At 32.9% G+C, this 19,718-nt stretch overlaps 1 protein-coding gene across 1 annotated transcript in view; it reads right to left on the bottom strand.

Annotated features, from left to right (window-relative positions):
• The window catches only part of DNAJC1 (DnaJ heat shock protein family (Hsp40) member C1), a 248,631-nt gene that overhangs the window by 140,720 nt on the left and 88,193 nt on the right, over positions 1-19,718 (bottom strand). The window contains exons 4-6 of the mRNA XM_037058107.1: positions 14,194-14,359; positions 13,189-13,286; positions 12,125-12,218 (exon numbers count right to left, since the gene is read on the bottom strand). Coding sequence (XP_036914002.1) covers positions 12,125-12,218; positions 13,189-13,286; positions 14,194-14,359 — 358 coding nt within the window. The remainder of the gene's footprint in view (positions 1-12,124; positions 12,219-13,188; positions 13,287-14,193; positions 14,360-19,718) is intronic.

Consider the following 19,718-nt stretch of genomic DNA (forward strand, 5'->3'; position numbering starts at 1 on the left):
ATCTATAGATTCAACACAATTCCTATCAAGATATCAAAGTCATATTTCACAGAACTAGAACAAATATTCCACACATTTATATATAACAGTAAATGACCCTGAATAGCCACAGAAATCTTAAAAAAAGAGAACAAAGTTGGAGGAATCAGGCTACCTGCTGTCAAACTATACTGTAAGACCACTGTAGTCAAAATAGCTTGGTGCTGGCATAACACACACAGAGGTCAATGGAACAGAGGAGCCCTGAAATAAAGCTACACCTTTATGTAAATTTAACAACAAAGGTAAGAACATACAATGAGGTAAAAACAGTCTATTCAATAAATGGTGTTGGGAAAATTGGACAGCTTATGTGCAGAAAAATGGAACTAGACTACTTTTTTATACCACATACAAGAATAAACACAATANGAGAACAAAGTTGGAGGAATCAGGCTACCTGCTGTCAAACTATACTGTAAGACCACTGTAGTCAAAATAGCTTGGTGCTGGCATAACACACACAGAGGTCAATGGAACAGAGGAGCCCTGAAATAAAGCTACACCTTTATGTAAATTTAACAAAAAAGGTAAGAATATACAATGAGGTAAAAACAGTCTATTCAATAAATGGTGTTGGGAAAATTGGACAGCTTATGTGCAGAAAAATGGAATTAGACTACTTTTTTATACCACATACAAGAATAAACACAATATGGATTGAAGAGTTAAATATGAGATTTGAAATCATAAAAATTCTGGAAGAGAACATAGGCAGTAAAATCTTGGACATTTCTCACAACAACCTATTTTCTGCTAGTCTCCTGGGGCAAGAGAAACAAAATAAAAACAAACAAATGGGACTACATTGAACTAAAATATTTATGCACAACAAAGGAAACCATCAACAAAATGTAAAGACAATCCACTCAGGGTGGAAGATATTCACCAATGAGATACATTTGATAAGGGGTTAACATCCAAAGTTTATAAAGAACTTTTAAAACTCATCAAGAAAACACACAATCCAATTAAAAAATGGACAAAGGACCTGAATAGATACTTCTCCAAAAAGGACATACGGATGGCCATCAGACATAGGAAAAGACACTCAATGTCGTTCATCATCAGAGAAGTGCAAATGAAAACCACAATGAGATACCACCTCACACTCATCAGAATGGCTGTCATTAATATCAACCACCAGCATTTGCCAGGATGTGAAGAAAAGGGAACCCCTGAGCACTGTTGGTGGGAATGCAGATGTTGCAGCCACTGTGGAACCCAATATGGAGATACCATAATAATTAAAAATGGACTGCCTTATGACCCAGGAATTCCACTTCTGGGGATATATCTGAAGAAATCCAAAACACCAGGTCAAAAGAATATATGCTCCCTTATGTTCACTGCAGCATTATTTACAACAACTAAGATCTGGAAGCAGCCCAGGTGTCCATTAGTAGAGGAGTGGATGAAAAAGCTGTGGTACATTTACACAATGAAATACTCCTCAGCTGTAAAAAGAAGGAAATCCTGCCCTGGATAGTGTGGTTCAGTTGGAGAGTTGTCCCATAAACAAAAAGATCGTGGGTTTGATTTCCAGTCAGGGCACATGCCTGGTTAGTGGGTTCGGTACCCCTTTATGTCACATATGAGATGTTTCTCACATGGATGATCCTCTCCCTCTCTCTCTTCCTTTGTCTAAAAACCAATAAGCATGTCACTTATTGATTTTGGGGTGAGGATAAAAAAAACTGAAGGAACTCTAATCCTTTGCAACAGCATGGACAGACCTAGAGAGTATCACGCTAAGTTAAGCAAGCTGGTCACAGAAAGACAAATACCACATAATTTCTCTTATATGTGGAATCTGATGAACAAAATAAACAAAAAAACTGACTGCCAGCTGTTAGACAAGGGGTAAGGGATTTTAGGTGAAAATGGTGAAGAGATTAAGCAAAAAGAGAAAAAAAGACACCCCATAAAGACAGACAACAGTATAGCTATACTAGAGGGAAAGGAGGATAAGAGGGAAAGGGGGCTAAACGGCATTGGAAGGAAACTTGACTTTGGGAGGTTAACACACAATACAATAGACAGATAATGTATTATAGAATTGTGCACTTGAAACCTATATAATTTTACTAACATCACCCCAATATATTAAAAAAATCTGAGCTTTGTCATCTTAATAGCTGTGTGACATTCAGCAAATTAACTCACTTCTCTGTGGGTGAATTTTCTCATCCAATAAATTGGTATATTAAAAATAATTAACTTATAAAGTTTTTGTAATGATTAAATGTGTTAACATATGGGAAATATCTTAGATAAATCTTGCATACAGTTAAGCCTTAAAGGTGTTAACTATTGTTATTATTACTTCATCATTTTGCCAAGAATCTTACTCTCCACCACAAAATAAGTGTGGGTTTTTCTACTTCATACTACTCAAAACTTTTTCCTGACAAATTCTGTACCTTCTTGTTTATATAACTTCCCTCTTTATCTCAATGCAAGAAACCTTTTCCTGGGTAATAGAAATCCTTCTAGTGGTCCTACCAATTTGAACATTCCTTTGCTAATGTTTCTTCTTCCTGCTATACCCAACACAGAATTCCACTAAAATTCCTCTTTCAAATACTCACTAGGTCCAAAACCACACTTATCTGAGGACTGTAATGTACTCACTCAATCCCCTACACGTATCCATCTAATTCCAGATGTTTTAATATATTCCCTAGTGTCACTCACTGTTGTGTAGACAAAGTATTCCATCTTTCTTTTATTTCATTTGTAAGCATTTATTTAAATGTTTCTCATGCTTTTTCTTTCCTTCAAATCTTACTGTATTTTCAAATTGTAATTATAATATGTCCATTTCAGGAAGCATTGCTCCTTTGATAAACATATGATCTCAAATAACTCCACCCTACTCAACAAATTCTACATTGTCCGAACTCTCTTTGTGTACAGTTTGCTGTACCACACTTTAAGATGCACCGACAAACTGGAAGACTTTAAAAAGAAAGTAATCAAATGGTGAGGCAGTTTGACACTATTTAAAAGGGAATGGAGATGAGAAGATTAGAGATAATATGATTGATTACTATCATAGCATATCTTTAGGGTCCTTACAGAAAAGAATATATTACTACATATGGTTCCAGAGATGAACACTTTGATTCTGAATAAATATAAAGAACTTTCTAATAATTAAAATTACCTGAAAATGAAATAGACTGACATAGGAGTTAATATTCAAGAGGAGACCAGGTTGCTATTCTTTTTTTAAAAAAATATTTTATTTATATATCTTTACAGGGGAAGGGAAGGAGAGAGGGAGAGAAATATCAATGTATGGTTGCCTCTACTGAGGACACACAATGTATCATGTGTCCCCTGCTGGGAACTGGCCTGCAACCCAGGAATGTGCCCTGACTGGGAATTGAACCACGATCCTCTGGTTTGCAGGCCTGTGCTCAATCCACTGAGCTACACCAGCCAGGGCTGATCAGGTTGCTATTCTTTAAGTTATATTCTAGGGGGGATTCATGTAATCAAAATGGGTTGAATAAGAGAAGTTGTTTTCAACTTTTTCCCCTTCCATTCTTCAAGAGGGGCTAATTCATGTGAATACAATTGTTAAGTAGAAGCAACAAACACAAAATACCATTCTGAGACCAGAATACAGCCCAGTACCCTAGTTTACTCACACCGGAAATTGTACAAGGTGGAACAAAAGTAGGTTCACAATCATTCATAAAAAATACAATAATTATTAAACAGTAACACAGGAATAAACTGTGTTTTGTGTACTCACAACTATAAACCTACGTTTGATCCACCCTGTCAACTTCTTGTGAATATAAAGTTCTCATCCATCCTTGTAGAAACTGCTTGACAAATAACAGAACACTTAATAAATATTCAATGAACTAATGCTTATTTTAATCCATCAGGGCTCTGGACTGCCTGGTTTTATCTCCATAATACTGTATGAAACTATGAGTTTACATTGCTCCAAACAGAAGAGTTCCTGTCCTCAAGGAGCTTATGATACTTATGGATGAAACATAAGCAAATATTTTTATTAAATTTTAACACTCAAAATTTTTGAAGGGTTCAAAGCCTAGACAAGGGAACTGATTTTATAAGAGCTATGGCTAATTTAAAGAACTTGTTAAGGGCGGGGGGGGGGTAAGAACTTACTATGTTTTGAGTGTTCTTTGTATGTCATTATAGAGTATGGGTTCCTATAGAAGAAAACATTAAACAGTTATATTTTTTATTCTTATTTATTTAACCACTATTGTATGTATGGTACTTAGTTAGGATATATGAGATTATATAATAGGACAGGCAGTTGTCCTTAAAGTATATGTAGAAGTAACTATGAATATCAACCAAAATATGGAATATACACTACATGAGAACAAGAATTTTGGGCTTTAAGATTAAAAAAATTTTCCCCCCAGGGCCTAGAAGAGTACCCTGCACATAGTAAGCACTCAATAAATATTTGTTGAATGAATTACTGGAAGAGAGAGTGGTGCTCACCCAACATTCTATCTGTTTCCCCACATTTCTTGTCCTCTTGAGATTAGGTGGGGTCATGGGACTAGTTCTGGATGGGCTGTGGACGGAAATATCATGTGTCATTTCAAATCGAAGCATTGAAAAGCTTGTGCAATCCTTCGGCTCTCTATTCTTGCCACAGTGAGCAAAGAGGCCACATGTACCAGAGGGGTACAGCTAGAAGACAATGAAGACATCACCGTTGTGAGTCCCTGAATGGCTAGTGAGAACAGAACATCATCTTTCCTACCAATCAGTGATAGAGTAAGTGGCATAAACTAGAAAAATATTTTAAGCCACTGGAATTTCAAGAAGATCTCTCCCTTGCCAGTCTTATCGGTCTATCCTGATTACAATACAAACAGTCATGAAGTTAGTACAGAGAATATGCAGTGGAAGTTTTCAGTTGGCAAGGAAAGGCTTCGTGATGATGACAGTTTAAGCCTTGAAGATGCAATATTTCCAAGGTTAGTGAACTGTGAGATGAAGGATATCCATATCATGAACTTTTAACATTACTGACATAGTTCATTTAAGTGGTAAAATAATGTGCCGAGCCTGCATTGTCTGTCATGTTTTGAATTGCTTTTGCTTCTCCCTATAAACTTCAAAATATTACACAGTGCCAGGCAGACTCAGGAAGAAGGGGACTGATCTAGAGTGGTAGGAGAAGGAAGACGCCACTGCTTGCCCTAGTGCCAATACGAAACATGGAAGAGCTCTGAGAAGTGGCTGCAAAAGCGATGGAGGATGCTCCATTTCTTTTCTTTTTTCTTTCTGACTGTTTGACAGTGTAAATCTCTTTTGTGTGACTTTTACCTAGAACCTTCAACACAGGAAAATATCATCAAATACATTTCTGAATATTTACCCACAAAAGTCATTTATTCTATATCAAATTGTGTTCTCCCACTGACTTATATTGTAATCTCAGAATTATATCTAATGTCTAATAAAATTAGAGTGAGAACACAGGAAAACTTTAAAATTGTGTATTTTGATTAAGAGTCCAAATTTTTGTCCAGAACCATAATAATGCTAAATTTACAAGGAATAAACAAAGAAACAAAAAACCAAAAACCCAGAAGTTACGCTTTCCTCTGCCCGGGACACTAGAATTCAAGGAAATGCAAGCCCTTAACCTACTTTTTCCATGGCTTAAGACACAGAAGAGGCTGTACTAGTCTTCCGTTCAGCCCAGTCCAGTGTTGGAATTCTTGTACAACTTCTGATGGGGAGGTTAAGACTGGACAGCGTATTCACTCTCTATAAACCTAGTTACCCAACTAGTTATTTTGCTATTGGGAAATGTATTCTTACTTGGCTTTTATTCTTTTAATACTTATTTTCATCTCCTTTATGTTTCATTTCTACCATTAACTAGTTATTTCACTTTGAGCAAACTGCCTCACCAATCTGAGTCAGAAGTACTTTTCATTTATAAAATATGGAATTGATGAGACTATATATCTCTAACCTGCTACCTAACATTTTGTGTGTGTGTTTTTACCTTTTTTATATTTAGCAATAACCTATAAAACTCTAGTTTATGTTCTGTCCTTGGGCCTCTGAGTAATTGCTTCTTGTGCCCTCACTGCAGAGGGTAGAAGGAATGAAATCTTTTCCTTAATGTTGTGAAGTCTTTTCAATTTTCCTGTATCCTTTTGTCTTTCTGCAGCAGTAGAGTTTCAGCCTTATAAAACTTAAGGGCTTTTCTGCCTTTTATGATTTGTTCACATATTTCCTACATATGTTCAGCTGCAAAGTTTTAAAAAAAAGTTTTTAGAGTACTAAAATTAAGCATACTCATCCCTTGGAAAACATGTGTTTAACTGAGTAGAAGGGCAGGCAACTCAGCTTGCTACAAATGCTTACTAGCCTTTTCGAAGCCCTTTCCCCTGCTAATTAGTTGTGAATGTTTTGTTTGTTTGGTTTCTGACAGGGTCTCCGCAAGCAGAAGCAAAGGCACTAGAAAGGAAAGGCCCTGACTGTACAGAGGGTGACCCCCAGGCTTGTCCACATTTGTTTCTAGGGCAGAAGCTTCTGGGGAAGGAGGATGCTTCCTAAATATAGTATTCCCTTTGCTCTTAGGCAACTTCTACTTTATTTTTTAAGGTAAAAGCTACAGTACTACAGAGAAGATTCCTCTATTTTCTCAGACACAGCTCCCAGGCAACCTACAAACCCTGATGGGGGTGGGGCTAGGCACGCTGGAAATTTTCTGCAATAATTTTTAGTTTAACTGTGTTCATGTAAGATTAGCTTGGTAATGAAAAAAGATGAAACTGGGACTCAACAATGGAAAAAATTTACAACTTTAGGTAATGCACACCTAAAGGACTTTTATATTTTACAAATTATGTTGCTGAGAAACAAAAAAAGCACAGGTAGAGAGAAACATGAATGGTGAATTCCCAGAGAAACAAACTACGAAGTAAATAAATTCTGAATACTTAAGACCTGTTTCATCTTAAAAAATGTAGAGAACTACGAACAAACTATGATTTAGATTGGTAATCACTTGGAACATTTGGTACTTACTAATTTTGTATGAGGAATTAATCACATTAAGAATCTAAATTATTATAGGCTCAAATATGTGAACTCAAACTCAGACAATGAAAAACAAACTAGGTTTTAAGAGTTAAATTGAAAATATGCACATAGCATTGGTTATAGTTCCTAAATTATTTGCTACTTTCATGGCTATATGTCTCAGAACATATATGATCATTTTGAAAATATCCAATGGCAGTTTCAAAGTTAGAAAAATTTCTTGGGGTTATAGGCTGAATACAGACAACACAAAAGACTGATTTAATCAGATTCCAAGAGAATGTGTAATCTCTTCAAAACTACCACGAAAACAGAAACAGACTGGTAAGGTAAGAAAGTGCCACTAGAACTATATTTTTAATGTTGAAATTAAATTCTAGGCCCGAAGCACACAAGGCCTCTCTTTATATAGTCCAAGTTCCTATTATATTCTAATTCATATTCTAAGTCTTCTGTTAAACACACCATTTGCTTTCTTAGCTATCTGAACACATTTCATTTCTTCAGGTTTCTCTACTCCTGTGCATGAAGTCACACACTTCACTCCTCTGTAATGTCCGTGTACCACTCTGTGCACACACTAACCTTCCACCTACTCATCAGTTTGTAAACGCTCTCCACATTTTTTCTTTCGTTTCTATTTCGACTTTTACTTTTCTGCTTATGAATGATATGGGGCACACATTTTGCTAAATATAATATCACCTATATATCTTTTCCTTGGATGTTTTCCAATCTGGGAGATGTTTGATAATTAACATTATCAAATATTTAACATATATGAAGTATAATAGTTTTCAGTTCTTTGGCCTCATTCTTCTAATCCACCAGTTCTTACTATTCTTCCAATATCTTTTTTCAGAGCAAAGGAACAAAACCCCTCTGTTGGATGTAAGAAGAAACTTCTCAAAAAGCAGGCAAATATCAAAGGTATATTTTTACCTTTGATAAAAGGTTCCTTTGAGCACGGAACCCCTTTAACGAGTAAAATTCTGCCCACGACGTACTCTAACCTTTCTGCTCCCTACAGTATACAGCTATCTTTGACAACTGTGTATGGTGGAAATACTTTGCTGTCTTACCAAGAAACTTCATGATGTATAGATATGTCATACCAGTTTTAGCTATTAGAGCATAAATTCCTAAATGGCTATATATAGAGTCTGAAGACCGAGGATATAGTCTTAGATGATAGTAACTGGCTGTGCGATATCTTTTGTGTGTTTTTAAAAAGGAATTGTACGATGTCTTCCTTAAGCTTCTTGCAGCCTTAACACAGTATGTTTATATGGGAATTACTGTGTCTATGAAAGTACTTTTGTATACTACCTAATACACAAAGTGGGCAGGTTCATTGTCAAGGGTCTTACTATCTTTCATGACTCAATTCATTTGGCAGCTATTTTTAGTTTTCCTTTGCCATCCTAAATAGAGACAATCTTCTTTGAACATTTACAGAAGTCATTGTTTATACTACATACGTGAAGCTTATATACCATACTGTGTTACTATTTTAATTCATGTGCTATAACCTCTATTTGACTCTAAAGTCCTAGAAGACAGTCATCCCTATATATAGGCCCTTATGGTGTCTTGTTCTGATGTTTAATAAATTTTTATTGAATGAGCTACACTGTTTTCCTAAACGTATAATCAGAAGAGGGTTTATATATCAAATATTGACATAACAATTCTTATTTGTAATTTTATTGGGAAGGCACATAGAAAATACTTGAGGTAAACTATAAATTAATCAAGCAATGAATGTTCTTAGGAATCTTAAATGCTAAAATAGTGAGTTTAGGAGCATAAGGTGAGCGAGAACTGCCACTTTTCCAAATCCTACTGGATAACCATATGTGTATGGGAAACAAAAGAATGGGTAATGAAAGAATGAGGGGAAAAAAGTTGAAGATGAAGAGTTGTTGCTATAACAAGAATAAAATTTGGGTAGAGATTCTGCTAGTGTGAAGGCCATTTGCTGGAAGTCTCTAAGTGTCTACTTTTAGCTTGGACCCTCCTTCTTATCCAAAGCTATATATACTTATGCAAAATAGTCACAGCTCAGTTTTAATAAAATTAAATTCAAGGGAGGCACACAACCAGAAAAGCCAGTCGTGTTAGCTCTTAAACTTGTTTGTGTCAGTAACAGTTGTTATTGTAATTATTAATTCAATTAAATATTAATTCAATTAAATATTAGATAAAAAGATGAAAAGTGAGTAAAAAATGAGAATTATTTGAAAACCATGTAGATGCTTTGGAAAGCTCAATAAAAGAGCTGCTTAAAATGCTGTTAACTAGATATAAGTTAATAATGAAAGACTAGGGGAACTCAAAAATCTCTAAGGATTATACAACTACATTGCTTCATAAGTGTCTAGTTTAACTTTTCTTTAAAGAAGTCAAGTGAAAATTTGTCCCTAAAGTAACCAAGATTATAGGTATGATTTATGCAAGAAAGACTCCCACTTAAAAATTAAATAATGGCCCTATATCATGGGAGTGGTGAACAAATATAAAGTACATGCTTGTAACGTTTAAGATTGTGTATATCATTTTTATATTTAGGGCTCTTTTGTGACCATGTACCAAATTAGCAATCCAGACTACTTCAGGTAAAGGGGCTTCTTTTAAATTTCATAAATATTTTTAAGAAGATCTCACAGAAGTGTCATATAAAAATTTCAATGTATAGCCCTGGCTGGTGTAGCTCAGTGGTTCCTTTGAGAAAGGAAACCTGCAAACCACACGATCGCGGTTCGATTCCCAGTCAGGGCACATGCCTGGGTTGCAGGCCAGTTCCCAGCAGGGGACTCACAAGAGGCAACCATACATTGATGTTTCTCTCCTTCTCTCCTTCCCTTTCCCTCTAAAGATAAATAAATAAAATCTTTTTTAAAAAAAATTTCAATGTATAGATAAGGCACATATATTCACATTATACAATTTTATACATGATAAATTAATACAAAAGTCACAGCAGATTGAAAAAAGGGCAAACAAAAATCTAATCCTAACAGCAATTATTCAATATTGCTTTGCTGATAATCATGAAAACATAAGCAATGTTTCTCAATCTAAAATATTTTCATGATTATCACTATAATTTTTATCAATCTTCTATATTACACTATGTTAGTAAGCATGAGAAAAACTGATCTTATGTCCTCAAAGTAGTTGCCTGAAGAAAAGAAAAACTGTCTCACCTTTCCTTGAAATGCATTTTATCAGGAAATAATAAGACCAAAAATTAAAAATTAGTTCCAAAGGTTTTGAAAACCAATTATTTGCATCTCAAAACTGAAAGGCAACAGGTTCCACCAAGCGAAAACTATAAAAGTCAAACTGATATAACAGTTTAAGACAGCAGAGTTTCTAAAGAAAGTAAAGCATTTTTTGTAAAATTTTTTATTTTTGTGAGTTTTCTACAAATTTATGATGAGGCAAAACAATCTGGCCTAGATACCATAGGCAAATAATTGAAAATAATAACTTGTAAATCTAAGCCATCTTAATATACCTTGGTTCTATTTTAGCAAACCACCCTGAATGCTAACAAAGAAATACGTTAATTTTACCAAATAAAGTGTTTCAGATGACTAAGATTAAATTAAAAGACTATTTCAGTTTAACGTTTTATGTGATATTCTATTTATAATTTCATTTGACTATATATTTAAAATCGTCTACACTTTGGTTTTCCTTTGCAGAGACTGTAAAGCTGGCAAAAAATAAGCACTCAAAAAAACCAAAACCAAAAACAAAATATGTCCTAAAATATTTTTCTGTTACATCTTCTCATAAAAAACTGTTAAGACAATTATACTTTCCTTCTCTCTTATTCAGTATTACATATATACCATATAAGAATTGTGGATTTTTATTAAAATAAGCAATATAATATGCTAAACAACCTAAAAACAAAAGCTTTTAAATTACCAAAATACTTCACTTTTCTCTATACTGTAACAAAAATACATAATTCTATAAGCAAATAAATATTAAGATAAACTACTTTGATGGAAGACTGGTAAATAATTTCTCAAAGGCTAGGAAGAAACACATTTGTGATCTTTAGTTCATTTTCACTCAAAAATTTTCAACAAAATTTTTGTTATGAAAGAATAAAGGAAAATAAAATGTGGAAGTTGGAGTCACTCATTGTCTTAATTAGGAAAAACAGCTCTGATATACAAAAAATAATGTGGGTAGAGCTGGGGAAAAATGTTCTGCCTTTCTAGTGTTACCTAAACGTTTATTTCCTGAAATGTAACATTTCCTCCCAAAATTATAACTTCAAAGAACCTAAAAATTTATACACCAAAATTATTACCTATACTTTCAAATATTATGTTTATGTGTTGGGAATTTTCTAACCAGATGCAATAATTAAAATTAGCAAAGCAATAATTTAATAAAATATGCTTTGGTATGCTAACTATAAAAAATAATAGAGATTGCAATAGAAATATAATATGTACCTACATTCTATTCTTTGATCAAGACTAGTACAGAAACTTTGATTACCAATGTAAGACAGAATACCTTCACTTCACTTAAATTACAAATAAATTGGAAAACTATATTTTTGCATATTTAAATGCCCGTATAAAGCTTTTAAAACTATATATTTAAATACAACTGAAATAATGGGTGACAAGCTATTTGAGCCCATTCTTTTTTACATAATATGCCTTAAATGATAACAGCTGATTAAGTTTTTATTGATTTTATATCTGTTCTAAAGACAGTATTTTCCCCCACTTCCAGTGTCTTGGAATTCTGAGGTGTCCTAAAAGCAATGTAAGAGTTATAGGACTAGATATGTAAATTATTTTAGGGCTATTCTAAATTAGGTGTACACTTACAAGAACAGTATTCAGTTCAGTCAGTATTATGAAGCTTCTACTGTATATCAGCATTCAGAGAGCAGACATGGGCATGAATTATTTCATGAATAATTAAAGTGAAAGCATCTAAAATATATGAAAGAGGTACATTTTACCTGGATTAGATGAGGTAACGCTTTTAGTGTAAGGCAAAACCAAATCCCCAGTTTGCATGGAAGCAAATCATGCCATTGTGGTTTCATCAGTAATCTAAAGGGAAAACAAAAGCAAAGAAGCAAAATTTAGAAAGACAGTTGGAAGACAAAATCTTTTTATAAAGATCATGATTTCTGTTTTGAAAGACTCTTTCAACAACAACATTTTTTCAATGATATATTTATGATGGTTATCATTTATTCTGACTTATTGTATCATGAAATACAAATACAACAGCTACAGCAAGTGCAATATGTATAGCAAGTAAGAGACAGCTAAGATTTTGGGAGACTTCTAATCAAGTTATAAAGATAAAGAAACAAAAGATCTTTTTCCAACCTAAACTTTTCATCAGTTCTGCAAAATGAATTTTCAAATCTTATGATTACTTCAGCTATAAAAGACTAAACATTATCACAGTATTCTCAAGTGTTGACAAGCAAATATGAAGATGATAGCATAAACAAACCAATACATAAAAATTAATGTCATTTGCAGTTCACTGAAGCATTACTCACCGATGTCATCAGAACAGAAGACAGGCAGAACAGTCTCTGATCTCCATCTCACACTGATCCAGTTCCTGTCCTGCTGTGTGAACTATTTAAACCCTTTATTTCTTTCTATGAATCAATAGAAGAAATTGTGGTATCTTTCTGAGTGTACTGCATATCACTGCCTCGTCGCATATTGTCTGTCACGCCTGAGCTAAACACTAAAGGATAGACTCATCTAGTAATACTTTGTTTCTAAAGTTTAGCATACAGATTTTAAACTACAAGAACCTGGGGGTATATGACAAGAATAATTACTTAAATATATATTAACACTTCACAAGGGAAAACACTTGTAGAACTTTTGCTTAACATCAGAATTTGTCTCACAAGTATGGCACATTATCCGTCTTTTATCTCTATTACTGCAGATACAAATGTTAGCATACCTGAAATGGATATGAAATTGAATCACATTAAAAAAAGATTTTTAAAGTTTCAAATTATGAAATATTTTTATATGCTCCCACCTTTCATTTTTTTCTGAAGCACCAAGTTTTGATAAATCCACACTCTTGCCACTTGTTTTTTTCTTCTTTTCTCTCTTTTTTCTACTAAGCAGTTCATCCTTAATGCGGAGAGAACTATGGTTACAGGTTATCATTAACATGTACTCTTCAAATGTTTTTCAAGAATCTACTGTGAAGGGTAAACATTACAGAGGAACATTTATGCAAATGTATGTAGGGTTCAACATGATTAAGTAAAATCATCAATCTTTAACAATAACTGTTGCCATGGCATCCGGTCCTTAAACACACATGAAGTTTAGCACTGTCAGTCACGTCTATCTCCATAGCAATCCAAGTTTTCTATGAAGAGAAAGCATTCCACTTACTTTTTCTCATTCATCCAACTTTAATAATGTCACTTCAAAAAGAATGAGTAGACAGATGCTAATTCATGAATACTGACAAATATGTTTGATTATCTTTAGCATACAAATAAATATCCATAGCAGAATAAACTATGTTGTAGCTTATTAAAGAAAAATATAATCATTTTTTAACGAACTGATCTCTGATATCATTAGATTATACTCATTTCGAGTCTTAGTTTAAAACTTTTAAAGTAAAAAAATTGTTTATATAAGAGTCTGTAACACAAAAATTTCTAAAATCATTTTTATATAAAAATACTCCCATTTGGAAAGTGATAATGAAGAAAACATGGCTCTAGGCTCCACTTTCTAATTTTCGGTTAGATATCAGAGTCTCACAAATTGTATAACATACTCAATGCCATGTTTTTAAAAAGGGTATTTTCTTTTTTCTTTTTTTGGGGGGGTGGTATTTTCTTATGTCCTAGGTTCTTCTTGACTTAGAAACATATCAAACACTAAATATTGAGCACAAATCTATTATAATGAGCAGTGTTTGTAGAAGCACTGAAATTTTCATCAGTTGAAAAATAAATGTTTGAAATTCAATTTAAATTAAGGAGGCTATATCATTTGATTTATTACCAACACTTACCAGTTGTTTTTCCAGGTAGATTGACCACACCACAGCATAATGACCCACCGTGAGAATAATGAACAAAAGTAATGCCAGCTCAGCATTGCTCATTTTTCTCACCCGCCTGTAGTAGAATACCGGCTGTCGCCAATCTGGAAGTCCATTGATTAGAATATCATCATACCTACAGCAGCAAATACAACAGTTTTTTCATGAAAAATTTGAAATAAAAATAAAAAACTTACTCGTATCTGTATTTAAAAAGAGGAAAAAGAACTTCTCCAAATATATAACATTTATGTAAATTATTAGCATTACAATGGCCTATAAATTGAAAACACTGAAGGACAGTCCAGTCACACAGTCTTCAAAAAAAGTACACAGTACTTATCTTACTGTGGATACCAGCTTTTGTGCTTTATAGCACCCCAATGATGTGACTTCTGGAATGACATCTAAACTAAAGGAGCCATACAGTCTACCTCTATCACAGTCTGCTGTAAAGACCCCTCACAGAAGTCAGCAACAAAAGGCTCTCAATGGAAGAAAAATCAAGATAAGAGCTCTATTTACTACTGTGAATTATATATTAATTGAATCAAATTCAGGATAAATTTTCTTGTCAATGTTTTTATTTCCACCACTGTAGTATGGATCAGGGTTGAAATGGTTACACATCTTATTTTATCAAAGCTTCTTAATGATGTAAAAGCCTATGAGTATCTTTTAATTTTGTATTGCTCACATTTCTTTAGAGAATTTTAAAAAATTGCTAAATTAGAAACAGATGTGAAAGCAACCTACGCTTACATCAGATTTCTCAATAAAACTGTTTATTTGTAAACATTTAAGTGACAATTTACTCATTTTTGGCTTTGCTGGAAGGGAAGGACAAAAATAAAAGCTTTTCTAGTAATGCATTTTAAATCAGCTTTCTTTAGAGTGAAACTTCAATTGAATTTAAATTTACCTGTCAGATAGACATTGGGCAAATATTTTTTAAGGTTAAAAATCAGGAATAACATTTATGATTGTAAACCTCAAAATGGTCACAAACATACACTGTATATTCAACATACTCAACCTGTTAATCTTAGTTGAACGCAACTCATTAAATATTCTAATCACACTATTTCAGAATTAAATCTTCACTTGAAAGGTCTAATTTGGTGCAACACAGTGACCAAAATATTTTAATTAAAAATATTCTGAGTTAGTCGCAGGCCTAATTACAGGAATAGAAATAGGGCCTATATTGTCAGGCAGGTCAGCAGAACTCAGTAGTAGGTTTTTCTCAAGTAAATTGACCGATCTAAGAATAATAGCGCAGCTGCTAAACTGCCAGTCTTGACATGTAAATCAATTTAAATGCAACAACTGCAGTGGCTACTTTGATAGTTATTAAATTGATACCTTGGAGATATGCTAAAAAAATAAAAGCAGAGGATTTATTACAGGCAACTTCTTTTTTTTAGTAGGAAATACTGGTTTGAAATTAAAAAAAATTATTAGCAAATCTAAAAATCCTGACTTTTAGATCAACTTAAATTATTAATCATAGCAGTATGTCAGAATAGCTAACGTCCAGAGCAAAGGACATTAATTAGTACCAAATTCTTAAAAGGCCAATAGTATAGTGTCCAAGAGTCTACAAATTAAAACATGGTTGTATAGTGGCTGGATCATAAAAAATTTGATGTTTATTCTTTTTCAATATTGTAGCATTTCTTGAACATGAATACAAAAACATAATGATGATTTCATCAAAAGATATTATTCCTTTCCTCAAAAATTTGTATTTAAATTGATATTTGTAAAAATTGATTTATTTTAAATTAGAAAGAGATTGGCAAAAAGGTTTCAAAGGATATAACACAAGAGTACAACCTTTGAATAAAGTTCAATGAATGTTAAGTCTTGAATTTATTCAAAATCTACATTCTACTTCAGATTTGTTAAAAGGAACAAAAGGCGACCATAAAAAATCATTTTCAGCTAACCTCTCTCATGAAATAACTTCATGTAAAAAGTGTGGCTATTAATAAAGAGCACCTAAGAAAGCAGGAACTATTACCTAAGAGCATTTACTAAGTATTAAATTTGATCTGTATTGAAAGAAAACACAGTGGGACTCATAGTTATGAATCTTATATTGAATATTTTATCACAATTGTTGAAATACTATGTGTCTCTTAACAGCTACTGTTTTCTACCCACAATAAATCATATTCAGTGTACAGCCCAGTTCAAGACAGCAAAACTTCATGCACTGAACACATGAACCAGAACTAGATATTTATTAGGCTATGTCTGCCACTCTAAACAAACGTCTCCAAGGATTAAGCTTAGAATCAATGCTCTATTGATTTTACTATCAATGAACATTATGGTTCACGCAACTGGCCATTTCAGGGGAAGATAGGGTCTATTATAGTTCACTTTTTAGAATATATGCTGTTAAAAGATAAATCACTGCTTTTCTGAAACACTGAAAAAATAAAAATATTTTAAAAATATACAGACACTATATTAATAAGTTATTTAAGAAAAAATGTGTTGACAACATATAACATTTAAAATGTTATATGGTATATTTTTCTATATTTAGCACATAACACTTAAAATGCTCAGTAACTGAACTCATACAAACTGCTGTTAACATTTTGTTAAAACCAGGTTAAGAATGTACACACGTATTAATGTGTTCTAAGAAAACACAAAAGTAAATCTCTATGATGAAAATGGCATTAATGCAAAAAATCACATGGGAATGTGATAAAGTCATTATCTTGAAAATTAAAACATTCATTGATCCATTCCACACATCTAACATATGGCCTAATATATGTTTACTTCGTCTGATTTTCTTGAAATATACATGATGGACCTAAAATAATGGTTACAAAATCATCAGTGAGTTCTATTCTATAATCTACAATTCATCATATACTTTTAGCCTAATATAAACATTGGAAAGCAAATAAATCTAAAAACACTTAAATTACCAGTAGAAAAAAATTAATGTAAATTTAAAACAGCATATTTTGAAATACAAAATAGTCTATGAAACTATAATAGAAAATGTACATATCATGAAAACAAATATGTAAATAATTCTAACATTGTCTAAAGTGTGAATTTTCTGTCATACAAAGTTTAAACTATTAGCTTAAAACAAAAGAGCAATAAACACCAAGGTCCAATTTTGAACTTTAAAGTAAAAGTAAATTGCACAAATATCATAAACATGAAACAATTCTAATTTAATTCATCTTACTCTCCTTTATAAAAATATATATGCCAAAAACTGTGGTGCATGGCTCTTTATATATTGTATATAGTAAATATCTTTTATCCCCTAATTGAGGAAAGTACTAAAATTTCTTATTCTCAGGTTAATGTTTATTTTTATCCAAATACTACTGTAATCAAACATACAATATTAGGTAATAGATTTGTAAAAGTTTGGCAGATTAAGTCCAAAATAATTATTGTTTTCATTAGATTTGTAAATAAAACGTAATTATATTTAGTAAACTGGAAACACACATTTAACCTTTACAAATTTAGTACCATAAATTGACAAAAAACTGAAGTTGCACAACTGCATTAGCAAAAGAAAATTGGTTAGAAGTTTATTTATAATGGAGTGTAAACAAAAGTAAATATGCTAATATACACATTCCAGTATATATGTGTAACAAACGACTGGGTCTACTTAGTGCTTTCTTTATTTCAGCTAATGTGCAGGGCACTTGTATAGAAATTTATGTCAGAACATAGCTGAGCTGCTATTTTCCCAAATAAGCAAGTTAACTAAAGAATTTAAAGGGCTGCTATGCTAGGTTTCCTTACAGTAATCAGGAAAATGTTATTTTCACAGTGTTGTCTTTGCCTTTGGGAGGAAAAAAGGCTTTAAAGTTTACTCACAATTGCACTCCTAGGAATCTACCCAAGAGTATTTAAAACCATCTGTTCACACAAAGACTCGTGTTTGAATGTTCACGGCAACATTGTTCAGTATGGCCAAAAAGTGGAAACAAACTAAATGTCTACCAGTTCCTGACAAAGAAAAGTGGTGGATGGAATACTATTCAGTAGTAAAAAAGAATGAATATTGGTATATGCTACAATATGGATGTACTTCAAAAACATTATGATAGCAGAAAGCCAGCTGCAAAAGGCCATATATTACATGATCTCATTAATGTGAAATGTCCAGAAAAGATAAATTTATAGATACAAAAAGATTAAGTGATTGCCTAGGGCTGGGGCAGAGTGTGCAGGACTGCTTGCAAATGAGCTTGAGGAAGTGTTTTTAAGTGATGAGGTGTTTTAAAACTGGATTGTGGTGGTTTTCACAACTCTATAAATTCACTAAAATTCACTGAATTATGCACTTAGGACATGTGACTTCTATAATAAGCAAATTCTATCTAAATAAAGCTATTTAAAAAATAAAATAAAATGTGCCTTTTTCTTAAAAAACTAAAAATATTATCCAGTTTGTTATTTATTTCATTATTACAACATTTCTACCAAAATTTAAAGAATGCACCTGATTTTAATGAAAACACAATTATTTGTAAGGGAAATAAAAAAGGAAAACATGTCTATGACAATTTTCCAGATTGCAAATTCCTGGAAGGTCATTAATTTAAAAACATTTATTCAAAGAATATTTATAATAAATGTGATACCAAAGAGCACTTTTTAGAATACCAGTGTAAGACAACTTGTAGAAGATAAAAACTGACTATGCTCATTTTTCTTCCCCCTAAAGGAATTATAAACATTAGGTAATTGTCTGTAGAGGTGATTTCTTCTATGTTTAAATACTCATAGGTCACCTGCCCCAGGCGCAAGCTTTAGAGGAGTGATTCTTAGCTTGATTAGTTACGACTTTTGCCTCAGGGAAAATCAGCTACCAAAGAGTTACTTGTCCCTAAAGGAGTATAAATACTAAAGCTGTTTGTGTAACTGTCAGATCCATTTCTTCCCTACTAACATACTCTAAAATAAATGCAAAGGGAACTAAATCCTAAGAAGAAAATGCTAGATAAGTCTGCATTAATTTATAAATAAGAAGTGATTTGTTCTGAAGATGGATAAATAATTTGAGTAACTGAAAGAAAGTTTACTAACTTTTAAGAAAACTGCAAGCAAGGAGACAAAATCTAATGCCAAAGATGTCGGAAGACTAAATAAAGCTATCCGTACAGACACATTCTTGATGTGTGAAACAAAACTTGGGGTTCAGTGAGAGAAACCAACTAGAAAATATGCACAGAGTGAGCAACACTTCTTTCAACACACTTCTAGGGCTCTTTCAACACTATGGATTATCTCAAACCAGAGGAATGTTGGCTACGGAATCTGGACCAAGGCCAGCCCTTGTTATAAAGCAAAGAACACTTCAAGAGCATATCTTGAGTCCTTGCTTTGCAATCTGCCGAACTGAGGTGTTCAAATGAAAGAGTTAGGATGAGAACCAAGAGTGGTAGCTAACATTTTAGGATATAGAATGACTCCAGATAATATAT

This window comes from Sturnira hondurensis, unplaced genomic scaffold (genome assembly GCF_014824575.4).
Source record: "Sturnira hondurensis isolate 20B ecotype Veracruz unplaced genomic scaffold, ASM1482457v3 Scaffold0009906, whole genome shotgun sequence".
In the NCBI taxonomy this organism is placed as follows: domain Eukaryota; kingdom Metazoa; phylum Chordata; class Mammalia; order Chiroptera; family Phyllostomidae; genus Sturnira; species Sturnira hondurensis.